This window comes from Amblyomma maculatum, chromosome 10, assembly GCF_055883805.1.
Source record: "Amblyomma maculatum isolate TAMU_Amacu chromosome 10, ASM5588380v1, whole genome shotgun sequence".
In the NCBI taxonomy this organism is placed as follows: domain Eukaryota; kingdom Metazoa; phylum Arthropoda; class Arachnida; order Ixodida; family Ixodidae; genus Amblyomma; species Amblyomma maculatum.
The window spans coordinates 125,729,008-125,747,393 of NC_139353.1; the positions used below are offsets into that span (position 1 = coordinate 125,729,008).

General features: G+C 46.7%; 1 protein-coding gene across 1 annotated transcript in view; it reads left to right on the plus strand.

Moving 5' to 3' along the window:
* Nucleotides 1-442: 442 nt before the first annotated feature.
* Nucleotides 443-18,386, plus strand: part of LOC146177411 (endothelin-converting enzyme 1-like) — a 100,684-nt gene continuing 82,740 nt past the window's right edge. The window contains exons 1-2 of the mRNA XM_084581553.1: nucleotides 443-550; nucleotides 1,272-1,460. Coding sequence (XP_084437679.1) covers nucleotides 443-550; nucleotides 1,272-1,460 — 297 coding nt within the window. The remainder of the gene's footprint in view (nucleotides 551-1,271; nucleotides 1,461-18,386) is intronic.

Here is an 18,386-nt window from a genome sequence, read left to right on the forward strand (position 1 = left end):
TCGGCCTCCCGACAAGCGCACCTCTTCTCGCACCGCGGTCTCGAGCGCCTCCTCTGTAGCTCCGTCCACAACACGGCCTGCCCTCCAGCACAGCTTTTCTTGCTTAGCGGTGAACAAGGGACGCGACCAGGGTGGCTCTAACGCGGCTCCGGCGTTCTGCCAGGACACTCCGCTTTTGCCACCCTCGCCTGAGCGGAGCTCTTCCCGCATCGCTGCGGACCCAAGACGGGACGTGGGCGTCTCTTCTGGGGTTCCAACCAGCACGGCTACTCCGATTTCACCGTCGACGCCTCAGCCTGGGCAAGGGCGAAAGTCGAATGCGCCACGACACCGGCCGCAGCGAGGCATTCAGCATGCCGCCAGGAAGACTCAAAGGACACCTACTGGAAAGCAGAGACTCTCCCCAGCGTCTAAGCAAGCGGCTTCTTTCGCGGCATCACCCATGGCGGGAACAGCTTTGCCGACGCCTCATCAGGTCAAGTCAGAGAAGTTGCCTGAACACTCGCCTTCAAGCGATGCGCTGGAATCGCCTATCACTGTAGAGTCCCCGGTAAGACTGCATTTCAACTATTTTTATTTATTTCATCATCTTGACAGATGCTCATATTCAGAAGACTCCTTAAATACTTTACAGTAATTGTTATGGTTAAGGACAAATCAAGTTCTGCACGACCTTGAAGGTTTTTGCTACTCGCCACAATTTTCTAGATACGCTACAATTTTTAATATTAACATTGGAGCTCACTCTGATTTTAGCTGTGCTCAATAAGCACATTGGTAATTACTTTCTTGAAGTGCAGCAAAATTTTCATCTACACAGCGGCATCGGCAATATACAGACAGATGCGTAGCTATGAAACGATTACGAGAGCGTAATGTCGTTTCCTGAAAGGCATATGACTGCATTAGCAGAACGAATTATGAGACTTTCACCTAAAGGAGGTTTCACTGTTGAATTAATTTCCTTGCTTAGTCGCCGGAGGTCTAGGAAAACATGAAAAATTACCATGCTTCCTTGAAGCATTTTTCTCTTGGTGTTTGGGTTGTTTTATTTCGTAAACACTTTAAATTTATAAGTAGTTCAATATATTTCAGATTACACGCATATCATCATAAAAATGCTGCCCTCAAGTTATTTAAATGCCGTAAGCCACGCGCAGTATAATGGTACTTCAGTAATTTAAGATGCGAACGTTTATGAAAACCTTGACGTCCTCAAAATGAACGCCACATGTGACAGAATTGTCCGCCACGTGTTTGCTTCCCCGCAGGTGGCGGACACCAAGAACGCGGCCCAGAAAGAAGGGAGCAGTGGTGTGACTGATCGCCCTCCCTTAGCACCAAGTCAGAAGAACCGTACAACCAGCGCTGCGCTTTCGCCGTCTTCTCGCGCGCAGTCGCCTCAGGCCAGTGATCCAAGAACCGGACAGGACCCTATGAAGGCCCTCAACGAACTGCTGGTAGATGCTGCCTCAAGAGAGATGCCTGCGTCGGCGAGCTGGTACTTATTGTGTTGGGGAGTCAGGCTAAAAATGCAATGACCGATTGCGTTCAGTTCATTTAAGTGTGGAAGAAGGAGCGTTTTCTTTCCAAATCGTCCGTAAATGGCATCAAAACGTTTGGCCAAGGCTGAATATTGTGCACCGAAACAATTCCTGTCTTGCTGATCTTTCCTGACGAACACCTTCGAACACAATCGGACGCTTTTAAGTGAGCTTTGTAAAGAAAGCAATACACATATTCGCGATAGTAGTAATGTCCTTAATCCTTAGTTGATTTCCATAGCCTACAGTTAGGTACATGCAGTGGGCAGCAATATTGCCTTTGTCAGTGAGTTTTCTTAGACATCACAGGTATGTGTTCGCTTGCATCACACATCACACGCTAGAAACCTATTACATTTTTAAAGGATGAGATGCCTAGTAGTCAATATTTTGGCAGAAAGACAGCATGCAAGAATAGTTGCCTACTGGCTTCCATACGACGGTCACCTAAGCGTCATTATAGATATAATCAACACGTAGGTGGGAAGGACAAACATTTTTGAGGCACTTTGAACTTCATAACTGCGATAAGACGAGAATATTTAGGGCTGATACTACTGTAGGGGTTCTTCTTTGTCAGAACCCCGCCGATATCACACAGTGCCCCTTCTTTTCCGAATTCGACGAGAGCAGCTCCAGTCGGAGGCGATCGCGCGCGCTAATTGGTGCGCTTTGCCTTCATAACTGGCGGCAGATGCCTTGGGGCAAGCGCCCGTCAGGAGACCAGCCTTCAGGAGAACGGTTGGAAGGTGTCGTCGTTGCGCCCCTGCTTTGACATGGAGACAACAACTGAATACGTTTATCACGTGTCCGACATGGCTAGTTGGGGAAGGCGCTCGTCTGGCGTTCGTCGGTGTAAGAACACTAGCTTGAAAGCTGCGAGAAAGGAGCGTAGGTTTCTAGAAAAAATGGGAGACGAAAAACACCAGCTACCCAATATCAAGCAAACAGCTATTTAGATGAAAAGTGGGAAAGTTGTGGCTGTAGGAAGAAGTAAAAGAAAATGCGCGGGCCTTCTACTGGCTCTGTAGCTGAGAAACCTCCACTGCCTCGTGCGGACCTAAAAATGAAGTAAAGAAGAAAGAAAAAGAAAATGAAGAGAAAGACGCGCGCCGCAACAGCCGTTACATTTTCGGAGGGCTGTTCCCCTTTAGGTTGCATTACATAATGTTTTTAATTCTTAATAGCAGCAAAATACCAGCCGTGAATACAACTGCGAGGTGACTGCATAACAACGGTAACACTATTCAGTTACCTTCACTGTAATCATTTCCTGCCTTCAGTGAGTGTATGCCACCTTTAGGTTGCGTTCAGAGACATCTCTCGATAACAATCGCCGTTTAACCCGTTCAGAGGTAACCAGTGAGGAGAAAGAAGTTGCGGGACCCTACCGTTGAGGAGACGGAATTACGCGTCGTCCACCACCTAAGCGGCGGCAGGTGAAATAACGGTCTACAACAGATAAAAATTCGGTGGCTGGCTAGCCCCCGCCGCAAGCGGCGTTGAGCTACCGTTCCAGCCCCGTAGGGCCAGGAACAGCCACCCTTCACCCCCTCACCCCATGCGCTTTGAAAAATGCCTGACGATACAACGACCGATAACAAGGGATGAAACGCATTGATCGCTTTGTATCGTAGAATATTTTGTATCACTTTGATCAAAGTGATAGAGAGGAAGATGAGATGTTGAAGGAGAAGCTGAAGAGGAGGAGGAAGCTGGTTTCGTTCGCTTTGGGTGTGCTAACGACCAGCGCATCTAACACCTGCCATGTAAATAAACCACGTAACAACTGTGGTGGTGTTTGCGGATATCGATCACGATCACCACGGAACCTCTCCTACCCCGTCGACGCAGAAGTATAGCTGGGCTATCCCCTCTACTGACAGAGATGGCGCAAGCAGATGTTCCAACGCAGCCAATGCCAGCCGCTCAACCGACCACCACACAGCTCTATCGGGAACCCCGCCACTTCTATGGCAAGCACAGGGAAGACGTAGATGACTGGCTCGCCCACTACAATCGGGTGAGCAAATACAACTACTGGGATGCGAAGACCAAGCTGGCGAACGTAGTATTCTTTCTTGAAGAAACGGCGATAACATAGTTTGTTATCCTGAAGCATCCCTTATCACCTCGGATCACTTCATAGAAGAAATGACAGCGGGATTTGGTAATGCCGATGCTCGAAAAAAGAGCGCCGAACAGACTCTGGCTCAGGGAGTGCAAGTATCGGGGGACACCTGCACAACTTACATAAAAGTACAAGCTGTGCAGAATAGTTGATGCTCGGATGACTGAGGAAGGCAAAGTTGGTCGCCTCCTCAAAGGAATAGCGGTAGACGTATGCAGTTTTCTCATCTGCAAAGATAATTTCAATACCACCGCTGATGTTACCCGACACTGCCGCACATTTGAAGGTTTGAAGCGACGCCGCATCATCCCAAAGTTTGGTCGGTTGCCGAATGTCAACTGTCGCCAGTGCGAATGTGCCTGAAACGAGGAACATGGCAGATACGATTCGGCAGATTGTCCGCAAAGAGCTTCGGAGGCATCACGATATTGGGGATCACAGCAGACCCGTCTACAGTGGAATCTCTTCGGCAGACGATTGTTCACCTTCTGCCTGTTATTCTGCCTCTGATACATCTCCTTGGGACATCCGATGCTCAGCTGCTCATGGGCCAAACATCCAACCTCCAACCATCAACGCCTACAAGCCAGCACGCCAGTCCTCCTCGTCGACATCCAGACCATGAAGCGTTCGACCGAAGCCACGATGAGCCTCACTCATCGCCTGAATGTCAGCCACCAAAATGTGGCCCAATACCTGTGGAATGATGGGCCCCATTTCGCGTTTTTGCCGCAACTGCCGTTCATACCAGCAGTATCGCCGACAGTGGGTGAACTCCCGTACAAGGTTTCACGCCGAAATGCTGATCCATATAAAGGAACACCTGGTCGAATGAGTGCCACGGAACACCTAGCCGACAAGAGAACAGAACGGCGCTGAAACGAAATGAATCACCGGCCTCTGAACGCAGCCTGACACCACCATCTCGGCGCTTACGACGCTCACCTTCTCCCGACGATGGTCGCCACATCCGGGAAACTAGTCAGTGCGGCTGGTGAAGGTGAGTTCGCAAATGATTCTAGCTTACCTATGCCTCTGCCCATTTCAATGTTCAAGAACAGAATGGAAGTTTTTGTGAAAGGTGTGCGTACGTTCTATGGCATTGGTGGACGCAGGTGTAACCATATCTATTATCATCATCATCAGCCTGATTATACCCACTTCAGGGCGAAGGCCTCTCCCATATCTCTCCACTTAACCCGATTCTGTGCTAGCTGCATCCACGACCCCCGTGAACTTCTTAACCTCATCCGCCCACCTAACGTTCTGCCGCCCCCTGCTACGCTTTCCTTCCCTTGGAATCCAGTTTGTTACCCTCAGCGACCATCGGTTATCCTCTCTTCGCACTACATGTCCTGCCCATGTCCATTTCTTCTTAATTTCTACTAGAATGTCGGTAACTTGAGTTATTTCTCTGACCCACTCTGCACGCTTTCTATCTCTTAATGTTACCCCTACCATTTTTCGTTCCATAGCCCTCTGGGTTGTCCTCAACTTAAGTAGAACTCTCTTGGTTAGCCTCCACGTTTCAGCCCCATAGGTGAGTACAGACAAGATGCAACTGTTGTATACTTTCCTCTTGAGCGATACCGGTAAGCTGCTAGTCATAATCTGCGAGTGCTTTCCAAATGCGCTCCATCCCAATCTTATTCTTCTTGTTATTTCCTTTTCATGGTCCGGATCTGCCGTTACTACCTGTCCTAAGTAGACATATTCGCCTACTACTTCTAGTATTTCGCTTCCTAATGTAAACTGCTGTTCCTTCCCGAGGCTGTTGAACATTACCTAAGTCTTCTGCATATTGATTTTCAAGCCTACCTTTCTACTTTTCCTGTCTAGGTCATCAATCATTATTTGCAGTTCATCCCCCGAGTTGCTTAGCAAGGCAATGTCATCAGCAAATCGCAGACTACTGAGGTATTCTCCATCTATCCTAATCCCTAACTGCTCCCATTCCAAGTCTCTGAATACTTCCTCTAATCAAGCTGTGAATAGTACTGGGGAGATTGTGTCTCCTTGCCTAACACCCTTCTTTAAGGGAATTTTGTTACTTTCTTTATGCAGAACTATGGTTGCTGAGCAGCCACTATATATATCTTCCAGCACTTTCACGTACGGCTCGTCTACCCCTGATTTCGCAATGCCTGCATCACCGCCGAGGTTTCAACTGAGTCAAATGCTTTTTCGTAATCAATGAATGCTATGTATAAGGTCTGGTTATATTCCGAGCATTTTTCTATCACCTGATTGATGGTATGGATATGATCGATAGTAGAGTACCGTTTCCGAAACCCTGCTTGATCCTTTGCTTGATTGCAGTCTAAGGTTGTCCCGATTCTATTAGCGATTACCTTAGTAAATACCTTATACGTAACACACAGTAAGCTGATTGGTCTGTAATTTTTAAGGTCCTTAGAGTCCCCTTTCTTGTGAATGAGGATAATGTTTGTATTCTTCCATGGTTCCGGTACCGTCGATGACACCAGGCACTGCGTATACAGGGTGGCCAGTTTTTCTAGCACGATATCTCCCCCGTCCTTCAGCAAATATGTAGTTATCTGATCCTCTCCAGCTGATTTCCCCCTTTTCATAGTTTCTAGTGCTTTCTTGACCTCGTCCTTCGTCACTGGTGGAACGTCTGACTGTTTTTCCCTATCGCCAATCTCATTGCGGTCCTGACTACTTTGGCTACTGTAGAGATCTGTGTAGAACTCCTCGGCTACTTTGACTATCTTTTCCATATTAGTGATGACGTTGTCCGCCTTGTCCCTTATCGCATACATCTCGTTTTTGCCTATGCCAAATTTCTTCTTTACCGCTTTAAGGCTTCCCCCGTTCTTTACAGCATGCTCAATTTTCTCCATGTTATACTTCCTTATATCGGCCACCTTGCGCTTATTGATTAGCTTTGATATCTCGGCCAATTCGATCTGGTCTGTTGGATTGGAAGCTTTCATACTCTGGCGTTTCTTAATCAAATCTTTCGTCTCCTTAGACAACTTACCGGTATCCTCTCTAACTATCCCACCGCCTACTTCTACCGCGCACTCAGTAATGATATCTAGAACTTGCCAACTTTGACGACGACGCTGTGGAATCAGTGGCAGTGCTCAGCACAGACAATTCCCAGCCTACCGCATGTTCAGAAGTAGATAAGACAATTTCTTGCGATGGCTAACAAACCCCTGCCTACAAGTGACCGTTACAGTTTAGTGGAAGTTCTGTCGAAACATGCTGCGGCTTTCAATTTCTCCCGAGACTGGCAACCACGGAATCCCATTTCCCGTACTTAGCACAAGAGCAATACTGGGATTAATGATCCAATCCGTCTGAAGCCTTATCGTGTATTCCCATCAGAGCGTCAGACAATCGAAGAACAAGTTCGTGATATGCTGCATTAGGGCGTCATTCAAGAATCCTCTAGTGCGTGGGCTGCCCCAGTAATATTAGTCAAAAAGAAAGATGGCACATGGGGATTTTGTGTTCATTATCGAAGACTGAATACTGTTACTAAGAAGGACGTGTATCCTCTGCCACGTATTGATGACGCTATTGATTGTTTGCATTTTGCCTACTATTTTTCCTCAATTGATCTGCGATCATGCTATTGGCAAATTCCCATGCACCCGAAAGGCAAAGAAAAGACAGCGTTCATCACCCCAGAAGGACTATATGAATTTAATGAGATGCCGTTTGGATTTTGCAACGCTCCAGCCATCTTTGAAAGATTCATGGATACTATTTTGCGCTGACTGAAGTGGAACATTTATATGTGCTATTTCGACGATGTAGTAATATTCAGAACTGCCTTTCGTGAACTCAACAGTCGATTAGAGGTTGTCTTGGAGTTTATTGACAAAGCTGGTCTGGTAATCAATTCCAAGAAATGCGGTTTTGGAGAACGCCAGACAGCAGTACTTGGACATCTCGTAGACAAGGAAGGGGTCAGGCCTGATCCGAAACAATTGAAGCTGCCACTTGTTTTAAACCACCAAAATTGTTAAAACAGCTCAGACGTTTTTTGGGGCTTTGCTGCTATTGGCCTCGAGATCGAGCAGTGTCGCCACCGTGCGGCTCAGCGGCGAAACCTACTCAGTGTGGATGCGTTTTCGCGTCGCGTGCCAGCCCGCAGTGATTTACGCGCGCGCATGCGGCGTGTACAGGAGTGTTTTTGTTTGTTTCGCAGTTCCTGTTAGCTTTCGCTTACCTATATGCCACTTGCAAAATACATATGAACAGTCTATAACCCTACGCTTCATTAAAAAATATATACTTGTCCATATCGAGCATGTCATGCTTGGATAAGGACATCATCCATTGCGGTCTTCGGCGCTTGAGATCCTTTGACATGCAATGTCTCAAACGAAGTAGTACTGTCGTTACCGCCGTGTCAAAGCAAAACAGGTCGTTGCCGTCAATAAAAGTTAATGCAAACGCTCAGAAATTGCATATTCCCGTTTCTGTTTGGAATACCGCAGCTACTAAAACATATGCCACCGCAGACTGCTTCATATAGCAGAATGCAGTTTGAACAAACCACTCTATGCCTGCTGTGCCGTCTGTATGCACGATAGAGTTGTGTGAGTACTTTTTGTTTTTGTTTTTTTGCTTTTAAACCTCTGTCGCGGTGTCTCAATGGTAAGGGCGCTCGACTGCTGATTTTCAGAACGGGGGATTCAATCACAACCGTTTCGAAAGGCGTCCTCTGCTGTGGGATTTGACTGCACAATAAATAATCCCACGTGGTAAATGTGGTGTTAATAATAAAAAAGAAACGACACCAAAACCAGCCTCTGCAATCGTTCGTCATAGCTGATGCCGCTTTCATGCGTTAAACCCGGGTCAATATGCATTTCTTTTCTTTTTTTTTTTTTGTTGTTGAAGTCTTCTGTGCATCCGTAAAAGTTTTAGGGAGCACATTTTTCTTTAGAGAAATGCTCGAATGTTTGGGAAACATATCCCCTGCACCTAATTGTCACCCTAAATTGTACATAATACACATAGATCAATATACTTTACTGATAGCCTATTATAATCATTATAATCCCTCTTCGTGTAAGTGCTGTCTTCCGACAAAACCCGTCATTTCTGACAAGGGGCGTAAAACAGCTCCATGCGGGCTTAAATATCAGTGTTAGTTCGCGAAGAAATACATTTTTTATAGTCGCATGATAGGATGACCTCCATTCCTTTCGGAATAGTTTTATATCCGGCATCTGTTTTGGAAGCAACCGTTTTATTTTTTTTCGCATAAGATTTAGTCACTGCTAAATAATTAGTGCTAAAGAAATTTTCAGCCTGTAAAATTGCTTCCCAGAACATGACAGAACCCATGCGCAGTTTATAACGATGTCTTCGCAGCAAGTAATTCGCAGCTGGCACTTGAACGTTACTGAAAATTAATCGCTGATCATTGTAAATTCTGTCAGGTGTGTAAACGTTCTCTCACACTGTGAAATTTATTCGCATTGTAAAACAAAATAATTACACGACTAATATACCGCTATATAGTAACATCACTCACATCAGAAATCATTTATACTTTCCTCGGTTTCAGGAAATTATTTGCAGTTAGTGGCGCATGCATTATTACACTATCACATTCATTTGCAGTGGCCGCAAAAAGCATCTCGGCAAATTCAATCCACTCAGTGTTGTACACGTGCGGCGAGGTTTCCTATATAGTGTCGGCGTTATCTCATTTTTTGGGAATACTTGTGCGTGGTTGTCTGGGACACTATCACATTCATTTGCAGTGGCCGCAAAAAGCATCTCGGCAAATTCAATCCACTCAGTGTTGTACACGTGCGGCGAGGTTTCCTATATAGTGTCGGCGTTATCTCATTTTTTGGGAATACTTGTGCGTGGTTGTCTGGGCCAGAGTTGATGTGCACTCAGTCTAAAGCAACTCGCAATGCAGTGCGCTGCCAATTCTACATTTAACCTGCTTAATCCTCTAGTCAAGTACTATATATTGAACCAGGCTTTCTCGATACAATCTAAATTACTGCAGGTCAGAGCACGAACCTTGTATCTGCGTGGCTTGATACTAAATTCGCCGGTCTCACTCGCATGAGACACGCGCAAACTGTTTAAAAGTCGATAAGAAAACCAAAGCTGTCATTAGGCAGGCCCAAGCGTTAGGCGCTTGAGCACGGTATAGCGCAAGAAACGTGCAAAGTAAATCTAGAAGACTGGGGGTTGCGTGCTTTGGTTTCCTAAAATCCGCTCTTCTTCTGCTGCATTGGCGAAATCCTTGGATTTTTTTCTGCAATATTGCAGAAATACTGCAGAAGACACGTTTTCATCGCCAGCAAACCCGCCGTAAACTCGCAAGCAGACCAACGCAGCGTGCGTTTCTGCGAGGGCCGTCGGCTTCTATCCACACTACTGGAGTGACGCTGGCGCCACCTCTAGGTTAGTCTCGCTGCGAATTTCCGGCGTTTTCCTTCGAAGTTTGCTCACCTAGCATATCCACGTACTTACCTTTTGCAAAAAGATGTGCATTTCAAGTGGACTACTGATTGTAACTACGCCTTTCATCAGTTAAAATTTACGTTGACATCAAGACCTGTACTACTCCACTTCTGCCCATCAGCTGCAACAGAACATCACACTAACGCCACCACAGTCGAAGTTGGTGCAGTCCTCATGCAGCGCCACAATGGCAACGAACATGTCGTTGCATATGCAAGCCGTTCTTTAAGCAAGGCTGAGCGCAATTACACAGTAACAGAAAAGGTATGCTTAGCTGTTGTTTTCGGTGTGCAACGGTTTCGGTCATATCTTTATGGATGTGCATTTAAAATTGTGATGAACCATCATTCCTTATGTTGGCTTGTAAACCTCCGTGACCCCTGTGCACGTCTTGCGCGGTGGGCTTTGCGCCTTCAAGAAATCAATTTTACTGTCTTTTTAAGAGTGGTCGTCAGCACGGTGATGCTGACCGCCTGTCCCGGTTGCCTCTTGAAAGTACTGATTGCGAGAGTAAGATCTTGAATAAATATATAGCGGCTACCTCTACAAGCTTCCCCGATGTTGGTGACTTCAAGATTGCACAGCGGAAAGACAGCAAACTGGCGCCGTTTTTTGATGCCGCCAGTTCCCCGAACCCTGCGACCTCATTCTGCATTCGTGACGCTCTACTAAACAGGAAGAACTACTCGTCAGTGGGTGCGCGGCTTCATCTGGTAGTTACTACACGTCTTCGGTGTCAGGTTCTTCGGGTAATGCACGACGATCCCATGGCTGGACTAAAGAACGTTTTTATTGGCCGAAGATGAGTCAAATTACTCAACATTATGCGGCCAGCTGCCTCCAGTGCCAGCGATTCAAACACCCAACCTGCTCTCCGCCAGGTCATCTACAGCCTATAACGCCGCCACGAACTCCATTTGAACAGGACTGTTGACCTTCTAGGACTGTTTCCCCGTTCCACTAACGGGAACCGCTGGATCATCGTGTGCGTAGACTACCTTACGCGGTACTGTGAAACTGCGGCCATACCGTCAGTCACTGCTTCTGATGTCTCAGCCTTCCTCCTACGGTCTATTGTTCTTCTACATGGGCCTCCACGTGTGGTAATGAGTGACCGGGGGCGACAGTTTATGGCATAAGTTGTAGAATATCTTCGTCTCTGCTCATGCCATTTTCGCCATTCAACTCGTTATCACACACAAACAAATGACCTTACCGGACGCACGAATTGTACGCTTAGTAATATACTCGCAATGCATCTCGACTCCCGGCACAAAAAAAATGAGATGAAGTCCTTCAGTTTATAAAATACCAATTTACCACCGCGACAGGCTACAGTCCTTTTTTTTTACGCTCGACATCCACGAACTACTCAGGACACATTTTTACCTTTCTCGCTCCCAGCTAATACTTCATTACCGCATACTCTCTTTGGCTGAAGATGCTCGCCGACTCTCTAGACTTCGCACTTAGCCTCCCAAGAACACTACAAGCAAAGCTACGACAAGTCACCAAAATGTTAATTATGACCATAGTGATTTGGTGTGGCTTTGGACGCCGTTGCGTAAGCGCGGCCTGTCCGAGAAACTGTTGCACCAGTATACTATCTTCCCTGATGGGGTTTGGACAGGTAGGCTACCGCCGCTTGCGGCGGGCGCCAGCCTGCCACCGAATGCTTATCTGTTGTAGGCCGTCATTACACCCGCCACCGCTTCGGTGGGGGGCTACGGCTGTTGTTGCGGCGCGCGTCTTTCTTTCCCTCTTTCTTTTCTTTCTTATCTGTTTTTTCTTCTCACTTAACGAGGCTGCGGAGATGGCTCAGCTACAGAGCCAGTAGCAGGTCCGTCCATTTTCTTTTCCTTCTTCCTACAGCCACAACAACAGCAGCAACCAGTATACTGATCCTTTCGTTGTGCTGGAACGCATCAGCGTACTCAACTTGTAGTCTCTCGCCTGACCACCTATGGTCGTCGTTCTCGGAAGACTCAAGTAGTCCACGTGGCCCGCATGAAGCACTGCTACCAGCATGACGAACCTTCACTCACCCGGCGGGCTTCGTCTGCGAAGGGGGCAGCGTCACGCACGTTCCGCGGTTCTGTATTGGAGGAAGATGAGGTGTTGCAGAAGAAGCTGAAGAAAAGGGGGAAGCTGGCTTGTTTCACGCTGGGTGTGCTAACGACCAGCGCATCTAACACCCTCCTTATAAGTCAATCGCGTAACAATATGATAATGTGATCAACTAGTAATCGAAAGGTAATTGAATACAGCTTTGTACAAAACAACAAAATGGCACTGATGGGATCTGAACCAAGGCCTAGTGATGCTATATCCATGTACTTCGCATCCACCCGTGCATTTGTTTTGTGAATATACTAATTGGCGTGTCGCGTGGCGGCTGAAGTTTCAAGTTACTCTTTACGTTTGCAGCACACAGTTTGTGGGACTTGATTCCTATGCTCACGTTTTTGCGAACCCCGTCTATACACGGGGTTATCTTTACAATGCTGTCTGCAACACACTTGATCTTGGAAATGAAATCTTTAGAGTAGCCAATGAACCCTCTTTCTGACATAATCATCTGAATGTACCGAAGCACAGCCGCCCTAATTGGGACTCCTAGCCATAAGTTGATCCTTTTCTTGAGCATGCTTTCGCGCACTTTTGTATGCAACGCGGCGATTTTGATTGAGTCTCACCGTATGGCTCGTATTGCAGCAGCCAGAGTTTGATATCTACCGAAGGCAAGGTTTTTCTCCATGCCCCTTCCAGTGGTTAGCTCGTCCGCAACTGCTTAAGTGGCCTCTAAACACGGTTGAGGTGCAACTGAAAGGGAAAAACTTGAAATATGAAAATCAAAAGTGTCAAAATACACATAATGAAAACCTTATGATGAGTATAGCTGATTAAAAGTTAGAATGTGTAATTGATCAATAGGTTCAAATAATTTAAAATAAACATCGGGACAAATTGGATACAAACTGTCGAAATTTTCAGAACGGGAAGCCCATTTTCGCTTAGACTGAGTATCTGTGTATAAACATTTAAAGCACATAGAAGTGAAAAAATATTTTCCCTGTGAGCAACTTATGCAAACCTGCTACAATTTGCAGATGAATATAGGAACCGCCATGTTGATGGAATATAATAATAATAGTTGGTTCACAGGAAGGGAAAGGCGCAGTACCTGTCACACTTGATTCTGTAGACACCTGAACCGCGCCGTTAGAGAACGGAGGAAGGAGGGAGCTAAAGTGGAAAGGGAGAAACAGGAGCCGTAGTGGAGGGCTATGGAGTTATTTCGACCACCTCGGGAACAACGATGGGGCTGTGACAGGTTGGTCACCGCCGCTTGCCCCGGGGGCCAGCCAGCCCCCGAATTTTTATTTGTTGTAGGCCGTCATTTGCACCCTCCAAGAGAAAATTGAGAAGGAAGACAAGGAAGAGGGAGAGAAAGACGCGCGCCGCAACAACGGCCGTCGTCCACCACCGAAACGGTGGCGGGTATAATGACGGCGTACATCAGAGAAAAATTCTGTGACAGGCTAGCCCCCGCCGCAAGCGACGGTGGCCTACCTGTCTAAGCCCCGTCAGCTGCGATGTCAGCGCAAGTAAAAATCCCCATGTGGTCGAAATTATTCCACAGCCCTCCCGTACGGCTCCCCTTTCTATCCGTCCACTTTCAATTCCACCTTCCTTCCTTCTCTTACAGCGCCAAGTATCATCGGTAGCATTGCCAACGATGAAACAAGCGCGACGCTCACTGCCCAAATTCTCTGGCCAGGCGGCCACATCGCCAGCATCCGCCGGCTCGGAAAATCAACCATCGCGCTTATGACATTTGTGGCAAAAGTGATCCCGTGATACGTCCACTACAAGGGGAACTTACCCCCGTCCGAGAATATAAGCGAACTGTGCCGGCCTATCCATCTCGCTGACTCCAACTGGGTGGAGCGTTGCAACATTGCGGCGAGGCAAATGTCGAGCCGCAACGCGTGGCGGCTCTTGCGAGCCTTCATTAATTCAACACAGACACGCACGGAAACGCAAAAATGCCTACACAAAGCCATACACTGGTCCTAAGGAAACACCATACAGCTATCAGTTGCGCTACGCGATCGTTACCGGTGCACAATTCAGGACCCCGGCGGATCGGCCTATTCCTATGCAGGCAGGAAAAATTCAGAGTTGGATAACCAATTCCGGCTACACAATCTGCGGGCCAGTCTGGCCAAAATGAAGATGGGCACTGCCCCAGGCAGGGTCAAGCTCACCGCCAAACTTCTGGCGAACCTTCCTGACACGCCTCCTTTAACCATATCAATGCGATCTGGACGGGGGAAATCCCCCTTCCCATTGAATGGAAGACGTAAGGCTCTCGTCACCTTTATTCCCAAAGCCGGGAAACCAGTCGACACGGACAACCTCCCACCCATCTCTCTCAGCTCGTGTGTGGGCAAATTGATGGAGGCGATGGTGCGGGATCGGCTGTCTGAGTACCTTGAACAACACAACACTTTCGCGGACACCATGTTTTGATTTCGCCCACACCGATCCGCACAGGATGTCCTGCAACAACTCAACCGCGAAATACTGAGCCCCATCACATGCGCAAGAAACGAAAAAATCGTTCTCGCCCTGGACCTCAAAGGAGCGTTCGACAATCCACCACACGCGGTCATACTCACGCACTTGAGTCAAACGCACTGTGGTACAACACTTTCAACCTCAAAAGCGATAACAGAAGTCAGTGCTAGGGTTTCTGATATTGAAAGAAGCGTTCGCAACTTTCAAAACAAGCTCACAGATTTGAAAGATTGCTCAAGATAGAATAATACTCTCGCTTATGGCATTACTGAAGAACCCGATGAAACGCCCCAGGAACTTGCCTCAAAAGTAGTTGAAGGTGTGTTCAAAGACAAATTAGACATAGCCGTGTCGTCCACAGAAAGAATACACCGTATTGGCCGCAAACAGCAAGAATGACCGTGTCCTATTATTCTAAAGCTTATCGACCATCGCGAAAAAATAAGCGTACTGCAGAACTGCTATAAACGGAAAGATACGGCTACTTCAGTTTTTGAAGACTTTTCAGTGGCAACCAGGCAAAAAGGAAGAAACTGTGGGAGAGCAAGTCCGAAATTAGAAAATCGGGAAGGAAGGTCAAGTTAGTCTATGACAAAATTAAGGTTGATAACGAGTTCTTTGCATGGGACGACGCGACGAATAAGAGGGTACCCGCAGGGAAACGCTCTTAGCCAAGCAAACATGCGACGGAAGGGCAGTAATGAATCGATACAAGTGCTCAGGAACCTTTTCAATGTCTGCACCTCAATGCACGGAGCATACTTAATAAATAGGAGGATATTGAGAGTATTTTATTACCGCACAAACCTGATGCATTGATCATAACCGAAATGTGGTTACACGCTAAAAATACGCGACTTCGAAGTGACACCACCCGGCTACCGAATCTATCGAAAGGATAGAAGGTCTAGAGGCAGCGGAGTTGCCATAATATTGAGAGATATATTGCACGCAATTAGGCTGCCTGACAAAGCTGATATTGAGTCCGTCGTTATTAAAATAGCTTAATATAATTATAGGTTTATTTTTTAGGCCTCCCAGTACTGACACTTCTTTCGTATGAAAAATTATGGAACATATCTTGAAAAACAATTACATAAATTCTCAGTAGCCCGGTTTCCGCAGGGGGGTATCAACGGTCACACAACTACTTGAAGCAGTACATGATTTTGCGGCAGCTATATATAGACAGAGCCAAATAGATATTATCTTTTTAGATGTTGAGAAAGCGGTTGACTGTGTTTCCCACAAAAAGCTGTTATTAAAACTGCAACCAATAATTAGAAATGACACATTGCTTTCCTGGATAGCGGCGTATCTTTCATCGCAGCGTGTCTATTGGAGATGCGTGTTCCAGTTATGGGCCGGTCCGGTCGAGCGTTCCGAAGGGGTCTGTTCTGGGGCCTCTTTTCTTTTTAGCATTTATTAACGATATCATCAGCAATGTGTTCGTGAAAATAAAACTTTTCGAAGATGACTGCAATATTTACAATGAAATTAAACATTCAAATGACCAGTCCGAGTTAAATTTATCGCTAGCTAACATAGAAAACTGGCTCACAACACGGCAAGTGGAAATAAATAAAAAGAAAACAGTAGCAATGACAATCACTCGTAAAAGGAAGCCCCTAACCTTTCCCAACTCCATTATTAGTCTCCTCCTAGCATCCGTTAAAAGTTGTAAATATTTAAGTGTAATTCTAACCTCTGATCTCAGATGGAATGCACATGTGTGTTACATTGAAAAAAAGGCGATGCAAAAACTTGGTTACTTGCGAAGAACCCTACGCCAGTCCACTTAAGAAATAAAACTTCTAGCTTACAAAACATTTATCAGGCCACTTCTTGAATACGCTTCAGCAGTATGGGATTCTTATACTAAGATAAATATCAAGAAACTCGTAAACATAACAAAAAATCAGCAAGGTTTGTTTATAGTTCCTACAGTTGGCACACTTCAGCAACCGCTCTAGTGCAAAAAGCTAATTTAGATCTTCTGCAGTTACGTCGCTTTCATGAACGACTGAAGTACATGCATCTTCTCTACTATTCTAAGCTAGGAATGAGCGAGAAGCGCGATACGTGTGCAAATCATTTTGAAAAAATTAAAGAATACACCTGCAAAACCAACGTGTTTAAAAATTTTTTCTTCCCTAGAATAGTCAGCGAGTGGAACACACTTCCTGCTGATATTGCAGAACACCCGACCGTCGAGTCTCTGCTGTCAAAATTGAAAAATTGTTCTTGATATATTCACGTGTAGTGCTTCTTTATTACTGTCGGCGTTTCTCGTACTTGTGGTGTGCCGTTGTTTATCTGTTCAGGTATTTTGCTCCTCTATTGCTCTTACCATTTCCTTGCGCGTGCGGTTTCATACGTCTCCTTTTAATGCACCTTTTTTTTTTTTTTCTGGTGGTCAATCACTGTACGAACAGCGTGTTGATGTGTGAGTCTTTTATACCATTTTTATGGCAAGTCGACGTCGGGATTTTTTCATTCTGAGGTTTTCCTCTTGTTAAGCTGGTTTTTTCTTTTCTGCTGTGTGTATTATTCTTTAACAATGCATGGTAATCCCACTCCTGCAGGCTGGCAGTATTTCTGAAATAAATAAATCAAACAATTTCTCACAGACAGTCTTATATCCCACTACAGGATCAAGAACACGATCCTTTTTTTGCTCGGCACCGAGGGGCACTGCGCAAGGCGCAATGCTGCCCCTCTGCAATTCAACGTTGTGTAGTAATCCCGATCGCCATCAGCTCGCGCGCCAACCCGAAGAGGTAGACGAAGTGGAGCCGGAGCCTTGTTGGCACTGCACTGTTGATTCGAACGCTACCCCCGTCGCTTTGGTTTGCGGACGTTGCTTGCGGTCTTGGTGCTCCAATAAACACCTTACACTTGGTGGATGTGCTGGGTCCTTTTCTACCTCACGTCCTCTTCTACCTCACGGACGTGGCGAATCTGTGGTTTCGAAACCACGAAGCCGATCTTCCGACGTGGTCTGTCTTCAAGAAGAACTTCGCGGATATCTTCGGCCGTCCTGCGGTACGTAAACTCCACGCCGAACAACGCCTCCATGCACGGCTTCAACGTCCCGAAGAAACGTTTACTAGCTACATTGAGGACGTGGTTGACCTCTGCAAGCGGGTGAATCCGTCCCTGCCCGAGCCCGAAAGAGTCACACATGTTCTAAAAGGTCTCGCTGATGATGCATACTATATGATGTCGGCCAGGGACCCTACTTCCGTATCCGACATTATAACACTGTGCCAGAGGTTTGACGAGCTACGAAAGCAACGCGCTTCTACGCGGCGGGCTGCCACACATGCCGGCATTGCAGGCTTGGCACTGGCTACGCCGTCTGCGGAACAGTCTCAATTTATGCAGAATATCCAAGACTTCATCCGCGAAGAAGTTGCACGCCAGCTGTCCCTCCTCCATCCAGTTCAGCCAAACGTCTGCACTTCGCAATTAGCGCCGGCCAACGCGCCATCCATCTCGCCGGCTATCCGCCAAGTTATCGAGGAGAAAGTCGCCGAAGCGCTGCCTTCTAGTGTTCCCATCGCTCCTGTGCAAGCCCCACTCACTTACGCTCAAGTAACCGCCGGAACGCGCGGTCCGCTTCCAACATCGTCTTACCAGAACGGCCC